This window comes from Condylura cristata, unplaced genomic scaffold (assembly GCF_000260355.1).
Source record: "Condylura cristata isolate star-nosed mole 26May11 unplaced genomic scaffold, ConCri1.0 scaffold00002, whole genome shotgun sequence".
In the NCBI taxonomy this organism is placed as follows: domain Eukaryota; kingdom Metazoa; phylum Chordata; class Mammalia; order Eulipotyphla; family Talpidae; genus Condylura; species Condylura cristata.
In genome coordinates this window covers 73,541,442-73,559,527 of record NW_004567103.1, presented here as the reverse complement: position 1 = coordinate 73,559,527, position 18,086 = coordinate 73,541,442, and the positions used below count along the sequence as shown (strand labels likewise).

General features: G+C 37.3%; 1 protein-coding gene across 7 annotated transcripts in view; it reads right to left on the bottom strand.

Annotated features, from left to right (window-relative positions):
• ZRANB3 (zinc finger, RAN-binding domain containing 3) overlaps positions 1–18,086 on the bottom strand; it is a 169,690-nt gene that overhangs the window by 23,533 nt on the left and 128,071 nt on the right. For 6 of the 7 annotated variants that reach the window (XM_012727504.1, XM_012727488.1, XM_012727492.1 and 3 more), the window contains 6 exons: positions 15,504–15,595; positions 13,412–13,513; positions 12,079–12,221; positions 6,009–6,119; positions 4,611–5,013; positions 1,792–1,923 (listed from right to left, as the gene is read on the bottom strand). In XM_012727504.1, coding sequence (XP_012582958.1) covers positions 1,792–1,923; positions 4,611–5,013; positions 6,009–6,119; positions 12,079–12,221; positions 13,412–13,513; positions 15,504–15,595 — 983 coding nt within the window. Of the gene's footprint in view, positions 1–1,791; positions 1,924–4,610; positions 5,014–5,306; positions 5,309–6,008; positions 6,120–12,078; positions 12,222–13,411; positions 13,514–15,503; positions 15,596–18,086 lie in introns of those variants that run through there. The other variant, XM_012727501.1, reaches the window with a different exon arrangement.

The following is an 18,086-nucleotide window of genomic DNA, read 5'->3' as shown; positions in this document are numbered from 1 at the left end:
ACTTGTATATTCTGTTTATCTGGCAAAATCAACCGCCACTACACACCTCTACTGCTTTGCTAGTAGGATCAGTGACCTAACTGCACCTCTACTGCTTTGCTAGTAGGGTCAGTGACCTAACTGCAAGGCAGAGGATCTCAGTGGCTTCGGTAAGTGCCCCAAGGCTCTAGGTTCACTTAGCACCAGATGCTGTGAAGAAAGCACACACTTTTGGGGATGTTTTGCTACTCAATGAGGCTGTGAATTCTACATCAGGGAACAACAAAGGACATGGTTTTCCTCATCCAATGGGAGCTTGTAAGCAATCTTAGGATGTCCTAGAGCACAGTGTATGCAGAGTGCTTCTGTTCTGTGTAAACCATTTGTCATCTACTCTATGTATGTCTACTCTCTGGGCTTAGAAGCCATTCTTAACCTAACAGTCAAGCCAATGCAGAAAAATAAAATGAGATGAACCAGGACTAGGTTCCTTTGCTGCATGTACAAATTTTTTTCATGAGAATCAGCAGAAGTAATTACAGAAGGTACTGCATTTCCTTTTGCTTATCTTTATTATGTTAATAGATCTTGACTTTGCTAATAACTTGCAGAGCTGAGAAAAAACAGGACTTTTTTCCCAATTGAATTCCAGAGGTGGGAAGAGAAAGGTGGTTAAAACTAAAAACCATCTAAAATATTAAGAGACTAATATTGTGAACATTGGCAAAGGTTCTGAACAGTTCTAAAAGTATAAATATAACTGATTAGCATTTTAAAAAAGTATCTTCAATAATAAAAAAAAGTAATGACAGGCCATTCTTCCACCACATCAGCACTAATTGGTGTGGTCAAATGGGCACTCACTGGCTACTGGAGGAAAAACAGTACAATTCTTTGGGAAACAATTTGGACAATAAATCCACAGTGTAAAAAATACCAAACACTGTAACTCAGTGATTTTACATTTGAGAATGAGGAATGATTTCAAAATGTAAAATACATCTTGTATACAAAAAATGTGCTTGGTAGTATTAAGTGTAAGAGCAAAAACAATGCAAACAACGTAAATGTTCATCAATGTGAGAATATCTAAACTATAGTAGAGATTACTTAACAGAAGAAGGTGCAGCCATTTCAGATGATAAACGTTAGGAATGCTTATCATGGGGACATGAAAATGGTGCTTACATCTAATCAGTGAAAAAAAAAACTAGAATCAAAATTGTATTCTGAATATATTCTTTCTAATATCTTAACAGTTAGATCCTGGTTTTTACAGGGCTGCCTGTTAAAAATTCATCCATTTTGGTAAACATACTGTCATCTTTTTTGCTCTTGTTTTAAGTAACAGGTAGTGACTCAAAAATGTGCCAAGGCTAATAGGTTTCATAATTTGGTATAATGTTTGCATGTTGAACTGGGTTGGTAATAGACATACTTTATTAATCTCAGATATTTCAGGACAACTTTAGCTGCAAATGAAGACCTGTCACTGCCCAATTCATGAAACTGCTAGTTTGAGCATCTGGGTATCTTTAAAATTGGGCAAAATGTAAGCTGTAATTATTTTCTTCCAGGTGGTGGTGAAAATTTCCTGGTCCTAGAATGACAATAAAAGGAAGGAGCTTCTTTATTCTCTGTGACTGAGAACTTAAACAGGCCCGAGAGGAAACTCAAGTACTATGTGATGAAAGGAATAAAATACACCTGGGGCACAGGGATACAGATTCATCCCCATAACCTTCCACAAGTGAATGCACAATTTTCAATTTCATATCTCAGCAAGAAATCAGGTGTGCAAGCTTCACTGACCTCTTTGTGACAGACGGTACAGAGAGTCTGCAGGTTGTCCAGGGAGCACTGTCCTCCTCCCCCAGACACTGGCTTGATGTGGTCCACCTGCCAGAAGTGCCCTTCCCCTGGGTTTCTTATCATTTCATTAAGCTGCAATAAGAAAACAAGATCAGCAATTTTCAACATACACTGTTGGTTTTGCATTGTGCAGCCATGTTTATACAGCAAAATCATAGGAAAAAATATATTAGGTTGCCTTTTTATAGCTTTCATTGTGAGTCGGAAAAACCCTCTAGGTTAGCAGTTTGAAAGCATTACGATACGTCTCTGAGAGCTTTTCTTCTCCCTCTAACATATTTTGAAAAAATTACAAGCAAATATAAAATATCAAGACTCCTGACAGATGGGGAAAAAAATCAGTTGATTCTGTACCTTTCAGCTAGTTTATGTAGTCACTAAAGCAGAAATGAGACAACAGTAGATCTGAAATTGAAAACTTCTATCACTGACTCACTCTTTAGTTGTTGACCTAGATGTACTCATCATTACACCAGTGACAGTTTAATATGAATAGCTATTATCTGGAATTTTATTCTATACACCTGGAAACCTCCAAAGTTACATGGACTGGAATGAAATATCTGGACTCAAAGATGTCCAGTTAAAGCAGCCACTATTTAGGTCGGTTCATATATGTACACTTTATATTTAACTACTGATAACCTACATTAAACTGGGGTGTATTTTAACATTTTACCCAACATTGTAAACCAGCATACATCATCTCAGAGTAGTTGTTTAACTATCACAAAGATGAGTTCAAAAAGTTGTTTCTGTTTCCTTACACTTGGACATGAAAAAAACTGCAATCAATCTGATGACTGCCAGCTATGTAAGTCAGTGTCAGGGCCCTACTATGCCTACCTGAGGAGCTCCTGGGGCAGCTAGGTGCTGTGGTAAACTTGGTCTAGCCAAAAATTATTCCAGACTAATTTACCATTCTATTCCGGATTGAATTTCTCAAATTCTGTTAGAAAATAAATACTATTTTTTTTGTCTATTTTTGAGGTTGGCACTATTAGAAGCAATTACAAATGGCCATCTTACATCAAGAAAATGGCACATTCCTAAGGGAAAAATTCACTTTGGTTCCGTATTTTGTAACCAACTCTTGCTCTGGGCAGTCTTCGACATCCTGAATTCTTATCTTTAAAGTTAAATTATTTCCTCTCTGACTTCTGCTCTGTGTCTGAGAACTGGTAGTCTTATCCTCTGAGCACTTTGGAGTCTACTTCTGTATTCCTCACAGATAATTTCAAGGTATCCTTGAGTCTTTCATGTCCTCTGAAAGTCTATACACTGAAGCAGCCAACAGTGAATAGAGTCTGGCTTACACCCTGGGGTTGGGAGCAATATGTCCCTAACCAATTAGATTAAAGGATCTTTCAGAAACTCTGGTATCATTATTGAAACAATGCTTTTCCCTCACTTTCAAAATCACACTAATTCATCTTTGCAGAAATGCTTCTTAATTCTGTCACACTTCAGCAACACCAGGGAATAAAAATATATTATTTGACAAATGGCAAAAATTTATCCAACATTTTTAGTAGGAAGAGAGGTGCAGAAGTGATTATCAAAAATTAAGCACACTACAAAATTAATCTGAAATGTATAATTGTTTAGATCACAACAAATCTGATTTGGGGAAATCACAGTTACTATTGAGGATATTAAACTAAATAGCTTTATCATAAGTTGCTTTACTAAAATTACAGTTTAAAGTGGCATGAACTAAATACATTTCCATCTCACATAATGAACTACATTTTGAGTCATCTGCCCATTGTCTTTCAATATTAACATCACAAAAAGTGGAGCCATAGTTGTCTCTTGATACAACATATCATCTGTTAAGATCTCCTCTACAAATAATTTAATTGGAATCTACATAAGCATCTAGAGTTTATAAACATGATTCAGAAAGTTTATGGATAGAGAAACATTTCAAACATGGATACAGGTAGACAAATCCAGAATGAGGGAAATTCTATGACAAATGCCCTAGTTTCCTCTATATCCACAGGTAAACAAAGGTATGGGGTTCTAATAATATATGTTTAGATCATAAGAAAAACTGGAACTTAAGAGGTATAAATGATCACAAGCAATGTATTGGTCATATTTTGATTCTAACAAAGCAACTATATAAAGACATTTTGAGATAATCTGGGAAACTAAAAATGGACTTACTTTATAATTAAGGAATAATTATATTAGGTACGATAATGGGTATTGGGGTATGGGATTACATAAGGATGGGAATAAATGGAAGGAAGGAAAGAGGAAAGGAAAAGACAAAGGAACAAGGAGACTCGAGTGAGATACACAGTGAAACTTTGAGAATGAAAAGACTGGAATTTGCTTTAAAGTAATTCTAGTAATATCATATATGCACATATTGATTTGCCATGATATGCACTGTAAAGTTAAATAATGTTATAATGTTACCTTAATTAAAAAAAATTTAATGAATACTCTGAATATTAGCACTGCATAATGGTAGGTACTCAGAAAAAATTCCAGGAGAAAAAAAAAAAGAATTGCAGTGGTAGATGAAAACGAAGGGGAAATGCTGATAACTGTTTTGGTTGGGTGATGGGTATTTGGGTTATTTATTATTCTTGCTTGCTCGCTCTATATGTACACACACACACATATATATGTATGTATGTATCCATGTGTGTACATTTGAAAATTACCATATTAAAAAGCTAAAGAAGTCAATATTCATCACACACTTTCATGCTGCCTTGTGTCACATGATTATAATTTACCTGTTCTAATGGGAGCTTGGAAGTCCAGGTAATATCCAGCAGATTCTTTCTTTGACTTTTAGGGGCATCTCTCAGACGTAAGAAGAGTTCTTGTGCATTTAGATGACATAGCTGACACACACCATGTTCAATTTCAAATACTTTAGCTCGCAGATAGCTGTTATTAGATCGAATCCAAAATTCCTCCTGACACTGCAGAGAGCAAAACCGTGAATCCCAAGCACTCACTTTACACTCTTGCTCAGTTTGGCATGTGGGTTGCTGACAACGGAGGCAAAGTGGATTTCCTTCATTATCCACAGCTTGCACATAGCCTTTGGATGTAGAAGGATTCTTAGTGAGATCAGCTTGGGCAGTGCAGGGATTTAAAAATGGGACAGAGGCTCCATCTTCAAGAAATTTTCTAGATTAAACAAAACAATGAGTAAACAACTAATGAGCACAAATTGTAGTCTAAATAGCCATTAACACTGCAATATCTATCCTGCCAGACAGCAAGCATAGATTCTGTCAATAACTGTGGAAACAAAATACCTATAGTTAGTACTTGATATTCCATTCAAACTAAAGGAAAGAACTGTGTGTCAAAAAAATATTTGGGAATTAAATGTGCTACCTCTCTTGTGAATTCAGAATTTTTCAAGTTAAATAATCAGACTTTGAAACATCTAGAGAAGCTGAAAAATAAGTCAATACTTCTTCAGGTTGGAAAAAGTTAATGTTAAAACCCCAACTGAAGTCAACAGCTACTTAGTTCACTAAATAAATGCCTTGGGTCACACACCCCAAAAGAGAAAGTGGCCATTAAGTTAACTTTTCCATAACTAAGGCTTTCCAGCCTCTTGGCCCACAGGAAACAGTGGCATGCAGTGATGATGGGAATTAGACCAGAAGACTTGCTAAATGTATACTTCCTGCAGGTAAACTCAAGAAAGAGTTGACTGAATTAAAATTAGAAGTGAACAATGACAAGAAATGCACTCTATATTAGAATAAAAGGAAACGGTATGTGAGTCAATTCTGATGAAAAGTCCTACATGGAAATTACAAATTTCTATGCTTCTTTGTTAAAAGTAGTTAAAAGAAAAAATTCTTATGCTAGAAAGAGCTCATGATTGGAGAGCAGAATCCAGATCTGACGTTGGGTCTCCTAGCATCTGGTGGCCGGGGGCAAGTCACTAATCCATCTGGTCTCAGGGTCCTTCCTGGTCTCTAATTTTTAAGTGAGGATGTTGTGTGCCTCACAGGGTTTTTAGGAAAACTGCAGAACTAGCAATAATGTGAAAATTCTTTGTTACCTGTAAAGTCTCCACACAAAGTATTACCACAAAAACAAATACATAAAATTAAAGAAGTAGTCTTAGCTCTACAGTGTCCTACTAGTAAATAAAACCTTACTTTGCAGAAAGGTGCTGTGACCTGGATTCTTTTGTAATCAGACGGACATGACCCCCATCATTCTTCACCTTGTCCATTGAGGCCATGGCAACATCTTCTTTGGTTATATATCTAAAACAATGAAAATGTTAAGTAGCTTCCTCTTTCTACTTTATGAGTGTTCTGCATTAGATGCTCACAGCAGGGTTCTTTACAAAAGGGACAGTAGAAAAAGCAAGATACAAGTCTATTCATTGTTAGAAAATAGAGTTTTTTTCCTTTTTTACATTGGTGTCCACCAGTGGGAAACACAACCCTTTGTTTCAAATGAGTTTTCTCAAAATTTATTTTTCTAAGAAATTAAAGTCATTCACATTCTTCACTCAGCCAGTTCTCACCAAGGGAAGAAAAAAAGTGGGTGTAGAATAAGAAATGATCAAATATACACACAACCAACAGCTTTCAGCTAACTGCTTTCTAAGCTGTGCAGCAAAATTCTAACTGCATTTTTACCTTCCTCTTGGCCTCTTCTTATGATTCCTCACCTTAATCAAGTATAATAGTATATCAGTGTATTTGAGTAAAGTAATTCTCTTTTTAGTTAACCAGCTTCAGTCATAATCTCAAGGTTATTTCCATTATCATCAGCCCATGTAGGGTTTATGGAATATTCCACTGAAATAAAGTCACTCTTGATGTGGGATTCAGAACCTTATTACACAACACTATCAATATCACACAATGGTTAGGGAATGGAAGTAAAAAGGAAAGTTATTCCAATTAAAGGTGATAGGGGAATTTAAGTAGCTGAAATGCAATTACCCAATTAATTCCACCTAATTAGCATGGCCTAGTTTCCCTGGTAGTTTATACCTATTGTAGTTCTTTTTTTTTTTTTAAATTAATTTAAACATAATTTTTTCATATTATTTTCAGGTACTTCTTCATTTAGTAGTTTGACAATCAAATTAAAGCTAAATCATAATGGCATTGTGCAACCGCAGATAAAATTTTAGAAATTAGCTGTTATGTTGCTGAAGTAAATTTAATAAACAGATACCCTTCTATTTACAAAATATCTGATAAACCTTTTTTTTTTTAAGATTTATTTATTTGTGCATACAGAACTGGTGTACAGGCCAGAATCTCAGGGGCGGTGAGAGGCTTCACCAGAGACAGAGTGGGGAACAGAACAGGCAGATCTACGAAGTACACTGCTGAGGGGAGCAGTGGGCGGGTCAGGAGAGGTCTGCCACACCGTATGGTCACCTCCAGGACAGGCTGGAATCGAACTCATGCGGAAGCGGCTTTAGATTCTCAGTGCTGTGCTTTAACCCACTGAGCCACCAGGGAGGGGCCCTGATTAACTTTTGATTAGGTGATATATGTTTATATTCAAAAGGCATACAATAGTGAATATGGTAAAGAGTATATCTGCCATTGTTTCTCATCCTTCCTCCCCCTGGCTCTTTAAAAGCTACCTCTGTTGTCAGTTCTTAATATCTCCTTTTAGAAATGGTCTGTTATTTCTGTGTGGAGGTTGTTTCACATATTATATAATTTACTGTTTCAAAGTTTACAATTCAGAACATTTCAGTTTATTCACAAGGCTGTAGATGCATCATCACTGTCAAATTTCAAACAATTTCATCATCCCAAAGAGACTCATTACCAGTCATTCCGCTTTGTACCTTTACTTTTAAAAATAAATTGTAGTACAATATCACACTAACTTCATCTCTTTTTTAAAATCTAGATTTACATGTCAGAGATCTTTCGTATTAGTGAGCATAGAGTTGCCTTATCTTTTTTTTTTTTTTACAGATTTATTTATTTGTGCATACAGAACTGGGGTACAGGCCAGAATCTCAGGGGCGGTGAGAGGCTTCACCAGAGGGAGGAGCAGAACAGGCATATCAACAAAGTACACTGCTGAGGGGAGCAGCAGGCGGGTCAGGAGAGGTCTGCCACGCCATGTGGTCACCTCCGGGGCAGGCGAGAATCGAACTCATGCGGAAGCGGCTTTAGATTCTCAGTGCTGTGCTTTAACCTGCTGCCCCACCAGGGAGGGCCGAGTTGCCTTATCTTTTAACAGTTGTATGTTACTCCATTATTTGGGCAAATCATGTATTTAACTAACTAATCTCTGGTTAGTGGGCATTTAACTTGTTTCTATTGTCTGCTATCACAAATAATGTTGTAATTACTATCCTAAACATCATATGTTCTATACATGAAGTATATGTAAGATAAATTCCCAGAAGTAGAATTGCTGGGTTAAAGGGCTTTGATTTGGACACATTTTGACACATTGCTTTCCTTTGGGTTTGTACCAATTTTCAGGTCCACCAACAATGGATGAGAGTATCTGCTTTATTATACTTTTACTAGCACAAGCTATGCTGGCAAAAAGTATCTCTTAATGCTGAAAGTTATCACATTATAGCTTTAAATTTACCTTTTTCCTATTAAGAGTAGGGGTGACTATCTTTTCATATATTTGCGTTCTACTTGTGTCTCTGAAAGCAAAACAGAATCACAGTGAAATCCTTTACAATTTTTTAACTTGCTTTTCCCCCATTTTTCAACCATTTTATTCCCTTGACAAAAACTTTCTTAAGATATTTCAGTGGATTCCAAGTTAACTCAAAAGCTTCCTAGTCTTGAGGGGCAATGGAATATTAAATATTGCCTCAAGTATTACTCAGTGGTTCAAAACTTAGAAACCTAATTCAGTAACTTTAAAAGGTGCTGAGAAATCTATTTAGCGATTTAGAACTGAAAACAACTTCTTGCTTTCCTACAAGCAGTTTAAAACTTTGGGAACATAAGAAGCAAATCAATCAGCCTCAAAATGGGGAGTTGACAACTTTACAAATATACAGTAGTTTTGGTTGTCATTATTTAAATTTCCACTAAGACTTACTAAGAAGTTCATGTAAACATACCAACTTTCCAAAGGATTGTGGTGAATCCCAATTTTAACAAAGAGGAAGAGAAGAATGTTGTCTATAAAACTAATTCCTGGATGGGGAAGTGTGCCTTGGAAAGTGACCTGCAAGGAAAACAGTACTGGGCCCTGAATTGCTGAGCTGCTATGGAGATGGGCTATTGCTAAAGAATAAATAGTTGGCCTTCCAGACCCAACTGGGCTCCAATTGAATCAGGCCTGCCTCTGACAAAAGGGAGCTCACTTAGGAACCAAAACAATGGCTGGTGATCTTGGCTTCCATTCATACTTAAGTGTGAGCTACAAATAAACTGCTAGCTCTGAGTTTGGATGGAGCCTACATGTTGGTGGACCTCACAGAAGTATAATATAGTTGGAGCCAAACCATTGCTTTTGGGGAAATTCCTAAATTTTATTACCTACTGTGTCTTTTTTCTCAGCCCATTCCAATTTTTTCAGAAATGACGCATAATCACCTTCCTAGGAAGTAAAATGTAGCTGTGGGTATTCTGGAAGCTGAGTGAAAAAGGAATATGTCCTATAAAGTGTCAGTTTCCAATATAATGCCTCTGTCTTTCTCTCCATTGTCCCTGGTGTTTCCAAGACTGGTGCTTCTCTGTTCAGTTTCCTTAGTGAGTAAACTGGTAGGACAATGGGAGGAAAAGGCATTAAATATTTACTCACATAGACAGATACAGAGTTAATTCAATTTGCTGAGACTTACTGGGATTCTATAGCAAGAACCAGCATCTTTCCTGATAGCACCACAGTGACCCTCTCCCCTTCCTCTGGGTATATAGGTTTCATTTTCATAGCTCTGCTAAGTCAATTTCCTGCGCTTCACCTCTATGCAGTGACTAAGGTCCTTAGACTTACTTCAACACATCTCTTTATTCACTTCCTGCATTTTCATTGCTAATATTTGACTATAAGTCCTGATCATTTTTTTTCCAGGCCTACTAGAATAGGCCTTTAATTTATATGATAGGAAGAATTTTAATGATACCAGCCCCCCCCACCCCCCAGGACAATCTGTTCTTTGGTTATTCAACCAGTCACAGAGCTAAGGAATGCTGTAAGGGATTTTGCAGATGTAATTAAGATTATTAATCAGCCAGCCTTAGAAACAGGGAGAGGTTCCAAGCACAAGAAGGATTTGATGCAGCATTGCTGGCCCTTAGATATACAACCGCATGTGCTAGACACAAAGATATCTCTAGAAGCTAAGGATGGCCCTCACTGACAGCAAGGAAGCACAAGTTCTACCACTGCAAAGGACAGAATTCTGTCAATAATATGAATGAGTAAGGAAACAGGTTCTTCCCAGGGACTGTCACTATGAACCCAGTGGGTGACATCTCAATTTCAGCCTCATAAAATCCACAGCAGAGAAACTGATAGAGCCAACTCAGACATCAGACTTATGTAAAGTAATAAATTTCTGTTGTTTTAAGTTGTTGAGTTTGTGTAGTTAGTTATGAGAAAAAAAGTAAACTTATATAACTTGTTTCTCCACTTCAAGTCCTGTCCTTTCAATCTGATTTTCCAACTGCTGCCAAAGTGGTCTTAAAAATTAAATTCGGGCTCTCCCTGGTGGCACAGCAGGTTAAAGCACAGCACTAAGAAGCTAAAGCCACCTCAACATGAGTTCGATCCCACCCCGGAGGTGATCCACATGGTGCGGTAGACCTCTCCAAACCCGCCCACTGCTCCTCTCTGCTCCCCTCAGCAGTGTACTTCGTCAGTCTGCCTGTTCTACTCCCCCCTCTGTCTCGGGTGAAGCCTCTCACTGGCCCCCACACCTCTGGCCTGTACCTCAGTTCAGTATGCATAAACAAATCTTTAACAAAAAACTCAATTACTTACTCTGCTCTTTGTTAAGATGGGCTTTATTTGTTATTATGTCATCTACATATATATTTTATAAATAATATCATGTGTGAGACTTACACCTGACCTCATCTTTCTTAGGTGGTAGGTACCTTAAGTGGGCATCCATGTCTCATGGAGAAGAAAACCGGGACATATCTAGGATTGTCTGCATTGGCAGTATACTCAAGAAGGAAGGTAAGACCATGCAAAAAGATCAATACCTCAGCTAAGACTCATTAGAAATATGGTGAAATAGAAAGGACTGGAAGAAGTACTAAGAAAAGTGAAATAGGCAGCAATCTTTTTCTGTAGGTATGTATGTATGCATATGTATAAATAGGTATTTTAAAGGCATTTTTAAATCTACAATAATATATGCTCATGAGAAAAATTTAACCTGTACAGAAGAGTTAAGGCAAGAGTCCAAAACTAACAGCTTGTGGATAAATTCAATCAGTCGAAGGACTTTCTTTGACTCATACAGTATTTTATTTTAAAGTCTAAATGACATTAGATTGGTTATATACTTTCTGATTTACCATGGTCCACCCATCTATCACATGCTTTCCCAGTGTTACATTCCTCATTCACTCATTTATGGTTCCTGCTTCGTTTTAAGTCATATGAATTTGTGATTCTAACAAAGTATTAAGTCCCTACCATCTTCCTTGCTTCACACTGAGGAGAAAGTCTAGTGAACGGGGATTTGAGATCATATGAGGGAAAACCAAGTGAGGCCAAGATGATTATGAGGTCAAAAAAAGGGAAGTAAGTGTGCAGAAACTACAAAGGGACTGGTAATGATAAAGGCAAAACAGTCAGCAACAGTGAGACAGTTAACTTTTCCTGTTTCTTCATTTCCAACCATGGGCATGAGCTTGCCCAATAGAATCAGCTCTGCTGCTGCACTTAAGTGTGAGGCAGAGGGACCTGGAGGGGAGCTCCACTATTCTAACAGGGAAATGCCTTCCTCTTGGTAAATAGTGTCCCAGACTTGGTGGCCACAGGTCACACTGACTCATGACTCTGACCCCTTTCCTGAAGAGTGGGACTCATGGTGAGTAAGATCTGGACGACCTGGTCTTTTCTGGCAAATTTGGTCAAATTTGTGAAATGCCTAACGATGCTGCTATGAGACAAGCTGTCACTTTATGTGTGATTTTCTCCTTTAGCATCAAGATATCATTTCAATTACATAAAATGCATCAGATGCCCTGGAGAAATAACCATGACAAGCAATAGTATGCAAAAAAGAAAGCCAACTCATACCTTTTGGTACAGTGTTGCTTAGCTTGCTGTTTTGTAATCTCTTCCAAAGCAAGAATTGGGCTGCAGAACAGCTGCATTCTTTTCCTGATTATTCTTTGCTTCATGGCAGTAAGACTACTCCATTCACGAACAAACCTCAAAATCTAGCCAAAAATAAGAAAAAAGTTAACAATTGACCAGCAATCTTTCTTTGAAAGTGAGGCTACTTCAAAACATCAGAAAACAGACACTGATATCTTATTATACCTGCCCAACTGGCTTTTGAGTTTCATAATTTATAACTCCAATTTGACACCGTTTTCCTATTTTTGTTGTGCTCTGTGGCCAGTTCTGCAGAGATCACTTTCACCCCAAAGATCCTCTGTAGGCATGTGTATGGGCACCCAGCATCATCCTTGATGCACCTAGGGGCCAATAGCAATATGAGCTCAATGAGCTAGCAGTCTGGCCGTTGGAAACACACATCTCAGCAGTGGCCATCGCAGATCTGGTCTTGAGGACAGCAGGTCTGCCATGGTGACAGAATGACAAAGCAGTATCTGAGAATCACTTTGTGCCTGACTGTGTTGTTGTCACAGAGGGAAAATAGGGCATCAATAAATCCGGGAAATTTTTTATTAGAGCTATGATTATGCTAGTTTGGCCAAATATATGTATACTTGACTATTTTCTGAGTATTTAAGAATCAGGATTAGATGATACCAAAGGAAAAAGCCCGCTGCTACCTTTGCCATTAACACAGGTGTAGTTGACGCATGGGAGTACTTGATTTCTACTCAACGAGTAGAAACATACTCAGCATTTTCTTGTAAAATGTGGTACACTACCTGATGCCTCCCTAACCTCAACATGTTGATCTGTCCTAGCAGTGAATGGAAGTTGGCCACAATCTGAATGAAGGCCTCCCTACCGTAACTTGGGCGCAACCGCTCGCTGATGCTCCTGACAATGAATCAATACTCACCCAACAAGGTCTTATCCCTACTCTCAGAATCTATCGTTGTTAGAACTTAACCTTCAAGGATTAAATGTGATTCTGTCAGATACAAATATCACAGTTACTAATCTTGTGAATGAGAAATTAAATGATGTGAAGATGATTCTGTCCACAGAAACAGCAACCATAGGTGTGATCATTCGCCCAGGAAACAGATTTCACATTTATTCTTAGCATTGGGGTAATTCAGAGGCACTGCCTGGACTGATTAAAATGCAACCAGTGATTTGACTTTGTAACAGGCCACAAAATATCCTGCTTTTATTAAGCTAAGAGTGGTCATTAAAATTATTCGACAAATTTTAAGTTAAAACAAATGTACAGTACTATTCTTACCAGGGAGCGATTCTGTTTCAGCTGGAAACTTGCTGGTAAATCTTCCCAAAGGTCTAATTTTATATCCAAAGGAATGAAATTACAGTTCATGTGGTTCCCATCCTGATTATATTTAAGAAGGCATTATTAATCAATTTTGTCTGTAGTCACTAGTAATTATTTTAAAGTCAAAGAATTATATTATGGCATGCTGTGCCTAGTCTCCTAAAAGATAAACTGAAGGACAGACTCTAGAAAAGATTCCCAACATAGCTCTCTTGGAGGGACAGTAAGTGCAGGAGCCGGTAAGGCTCTCCTGGGCCTCTGAAGGCTCTATTGCATTCTCTCTGGGGTAAGAAATAGCATGTAGAGGGTGTGTCTATTATGCATGAGGTTTCAACATGAAGTACCTGCTTAAGAAAATCTACAGTGAAATCCATATTCTAATTCACTCAGTTAAAAAGTAACATTCCAGTTCCCACTGTCGCTTTGGAAAAAACATGCAAAAAGTGCTTATGTATCCATTTGAAGTTTAGGTATGTAATTGGGATTCTGAACTGAATCAGACATAGGATTCTATATGTGTGTATATTGATTGTGCTCAGGAGGGACATTTTATAGGCAGTGAACTACAGTTTCATTCAAATTTTTACTTCAGCTGTTCTAAGACAAAAGGAAAACTCTGTCTCAACTCTACTACAGCTGTGAAAAGACCAGTTTATGAACTGGTCTTAGTATCATTCTCTTAGTGTCATGGTTAGGAAATTAACTAAACAACCTCATATATAAAAGAACATGGAATTATTGAGAAGAGTCTTACAAATATACTCAATACTATTAAAAGCTAAGTCAAAGTGAGGTGGCCTGTACTCCACAGGTGGGGTTGTGGGGCCAGATGATGGGTCAGATGTGTTCAGCATAGCAGCAAACTCACTCTGCTCTCTACCAGGGATCTGCAGTTTCTCTCCTGTGTCCACCCACAGGGGGAAATGTACTGATCAGATAAACTGGGTCACAGAACTTTTCTGTAAAAAGTAAAAAGTTTGCAATTCAGGGGCTTCTTGAATCCTTAAGTATTTCTGCCTTGCTTCCATCTTTTGCTTTTGACCTTCAAGAACTTCTAAGGTCAGGTCCTGTCTCACCGATATGTGATGGCCTGAGAAGCTTGGCCTGGGGCTCCCCTCACATACGGGATGAGCCTGTGGCTTTAGACCTGCCTCTTGATGAGCAGAGGGAGCAGAGTCTTGGAACTCCCCCAACCCTATCTGGAGGTTCCAGAAGGTGGACTGGGATTTAAACTTTTAAGGGAAGTATTGGTTATGACTCTTAACCAACACTCACAGAGTTGGTGAAACTATGTTTCACTCTTAAGAGTCTCTCTCTTTTCTGAGGTCCCACAATGGAGGTTGCGTGGGGAGTCTGGTGTTCACCATCCTAACCATCCCAATCTTCTGGCAAGCTCTTCTAATCTTCAGTTAGGAAGATTATCATATGTTATTCCATCTAGGTGTAGGTGTACCTTATGTGATTTAGTATAAAACTTGTACCTGAGTTTGAGAAGCTCCAACCTAAATTATATTTTAAAAGGCCATCTTCAATAGAATTATCCATGAGTTTAAGAAGTTAGAAATCATATTTTACTTAGAAAGATTAGAAATTTCAAATGTAAGGTTAACAAAAGTATTTATAATTTCAGTAAACTTTCCTCAAATACAATAGTTTACCTAAGTCAAAGATTCTCTCATAATCCCTGATACTTTTCCAGGGGAACCAAAGTGTCAAATGTGTTTATGTAACAATAGCAAAACATTTACCTTTTTTACTCTCATTCTTGAACAAATGTGTAATGAAGTTTTCCATTCACAGGCAGATAAAAGAAGTCTACTATCTTCTTTAGAAATTGTGAAAATGTAAAATAATGTCACTCTTATATTAAATGTTATTTTAATAATATAATTTTTCATAAAAATATGCTATTTATGTAAATATGTAACGGATTTGTTATTGCTATTCTTCTGTCTATGAGTATTAGTTTTAGATGCCTCCTCATTGTTAATAAAATTAATCACCTTCATTGACATGTCTGAAGTTACAGAATCCACAAGATGCTTACCTTGGTATAGAGGTGAATCCGGTCAGTATGCTTGCTTGCACGAAACATTAAGGTATCATACACAGGCAAAGGGTCTGAACTCTTCAACTGTTCTAATAAAGAAGATAAAAGAGAACTTAAGGCTTAAATGTCTTCTAACCAATATAGCTTAATTTTCTGGGGTTAGAATGATGAAATGAACAAATATATCAACATATTTGACAGAGAACATGTATCTGAGCTTGAAATGAAAAAGGTGGGTAGGTCTCCTAAGGGCATGTGTGCTCATATGGTCATCAATTGCTCTGCACTTTTTTACTAAACCAACAAAAAGGTACCTCAGAATTAACTGAAAAGATACAAGATAGGCATAAGGAAGAACTGCCTGCCACCAAGAGCTGTTATCTATCTTAAAGGAATCTAGAATCTAGACTTTTGCTAGAGGGAATTTAATTTGAGAATGAATAAGCATAATTTTGATTATCAGCAGCAATACAGCTCCATGAAGGCCACTGAAATGCTGAATTGGACAGGCTGGTGCCTCATACCCATATGCAGAGGAACAGGCAGCTTCTTTTCTGACAATCTCTTTATTCCTTTATCAAGTCCCAGTACCTTCTGTAGCAAATAATAACTATCGTTAACATTTATCAAGCACTTACAGCGTGCTAGGCACTGTTTTGAGGTCATTTATTAATACCTTTTAGAAATAAGTAGTGCATTTTACGAGGAGGAAAATTAAGAATATTAACTTGCCCAGGTGACACCACTAGTGAGGAGATATAAGCCTAGTAATACAATTCCAGAATCTGTACTCTATCTCTGCTACAGTTCCCAAGTTACCTTTTAAAGTATTTTCCAAGATCTAAATTCTAGGGTTGGTCTGCCATCTGCCTGACCATGTAACTGTAGATTCCTTTTTCCAATCAAAGAACTGGTCACTCTGAAAACTTTGCTTGTGGAGCAGTTCCATCTTCCATAAATTAAAAAATATACATTTTCCCCACACTGTAACATCTTTGAAACTGCATGCCTCACAACCAGGAATTTCTATAGTCACTGCTGGCCAGGTGGCAGTTGTGAAGCAGCTGTCATTGCCTGAGCACAGGTGAGCTTAGTGACTTGTCACTTGACACAACACTTGAGGTATATGCAGTGCCATTATTATGTATATTGGGTATAATTACTTGAAAATATCTTCAAAATGTTTCACTTTTGACTTGATACTGAAGTGAAAGGTTAGCATGTATACAAAAACTTAGAGCTTGGATACAAAGCAAGAAAATATAAATTTGATTTTAAAGAAGTATCTATCATAGAGGAATAACCAACATTTCTTATATTCTTACAGAGGAGTAACTGAGTACTTCATGGAACCTAAAGAAAAGGCGATTCCTGCAAATAGAAGTAGCTGCCTTTTACATTTGGATGCTGTGATGTGCAAAATAGTTGCCTATTACATGCCAACCAAAGCAAGTGAAGACAGTAGAAACTGCCAAATCTCTCAGAACAAATGAAAGAAATGTCAAAGAAACAGAGGGTGGTATGTCCTAGTCTGGGTTATGTTAAGGTATTGTGTCTTATTTTAATTGGTAGAGCTTTTATCTTCTTAATATATATGAAACATGTGCATCTGAAAACCTTTACATATTTTGATTTGAAGAACTAAGGTTAATGTATTAATGTTTAAAGATCAGAAGTAATTCTTTGATAAATAGTAGTATAAGAAAAAGTCCAAGTTAGTTGATAATCTTGGTATTCTAGAAGCAAAAATGGAGAATATATTTCTCTTTGCATTGTTTCCAGGAAATATAGTTTAATGATTTGAAAATGAACATGATGTATCTTTTGAATATCTTTTGAATATACAGCCATCTAGCAGAGAACATACCACTCTGGTTCTAATAGAGCCTGTGTGGGTAGAAAAACATTTCACATAGTTTGCTTCCTCTAGCTTTCTGCTATTTTTCATGGAGGTCTATATTAATAGGAAGATTGGAAGCATATCATCTGTGTGGAATTCTTGGCTCTGTGATCTGAGATGTTAAAATAAGGAAAACGGTAGAGGGGGAAATACTGACATTATCTGGAAATTCTCAATGAAAAAGATTTCTAAAGGTCTAGTGAGATTTGAAAAGTACTTTTAAATAAAGCTAACATATCAATGGGCCAAATTACATTTACAAGCCAGTACTACCCTGTCATAGAGGAAGACATTCATGGTTCAGTTATTGATCCCCTAGTCTGATGATTAGTCCTATGAGCTATATGCTGTCCCATAACAAGAGTTTCACCAAGTCTCCAGGTCTTGGAACAAGGAAACTGGAGATTACTTGAGTATATGCTGTCTACTTAAAGACTGCTAAAATTAACAGATCTAAACAATATTTATTTGGAGATGTTCATTCATAAGATCGTGACAAATCAGAGGGGAGAAAAAGCTGAGGTAAGAAGAAAGGAGGATGCCTTGAGCTCAGAAATTCTTAAACTCATTTCATTTTAAAGCTATGAATTTGACTATGTCTAATTGAAGAGAAAAACTTCAATAGTCTTATCCAGCAATTTTGGGGTTGTTAAAATGAGAACATCAATCTGGGGGTTATT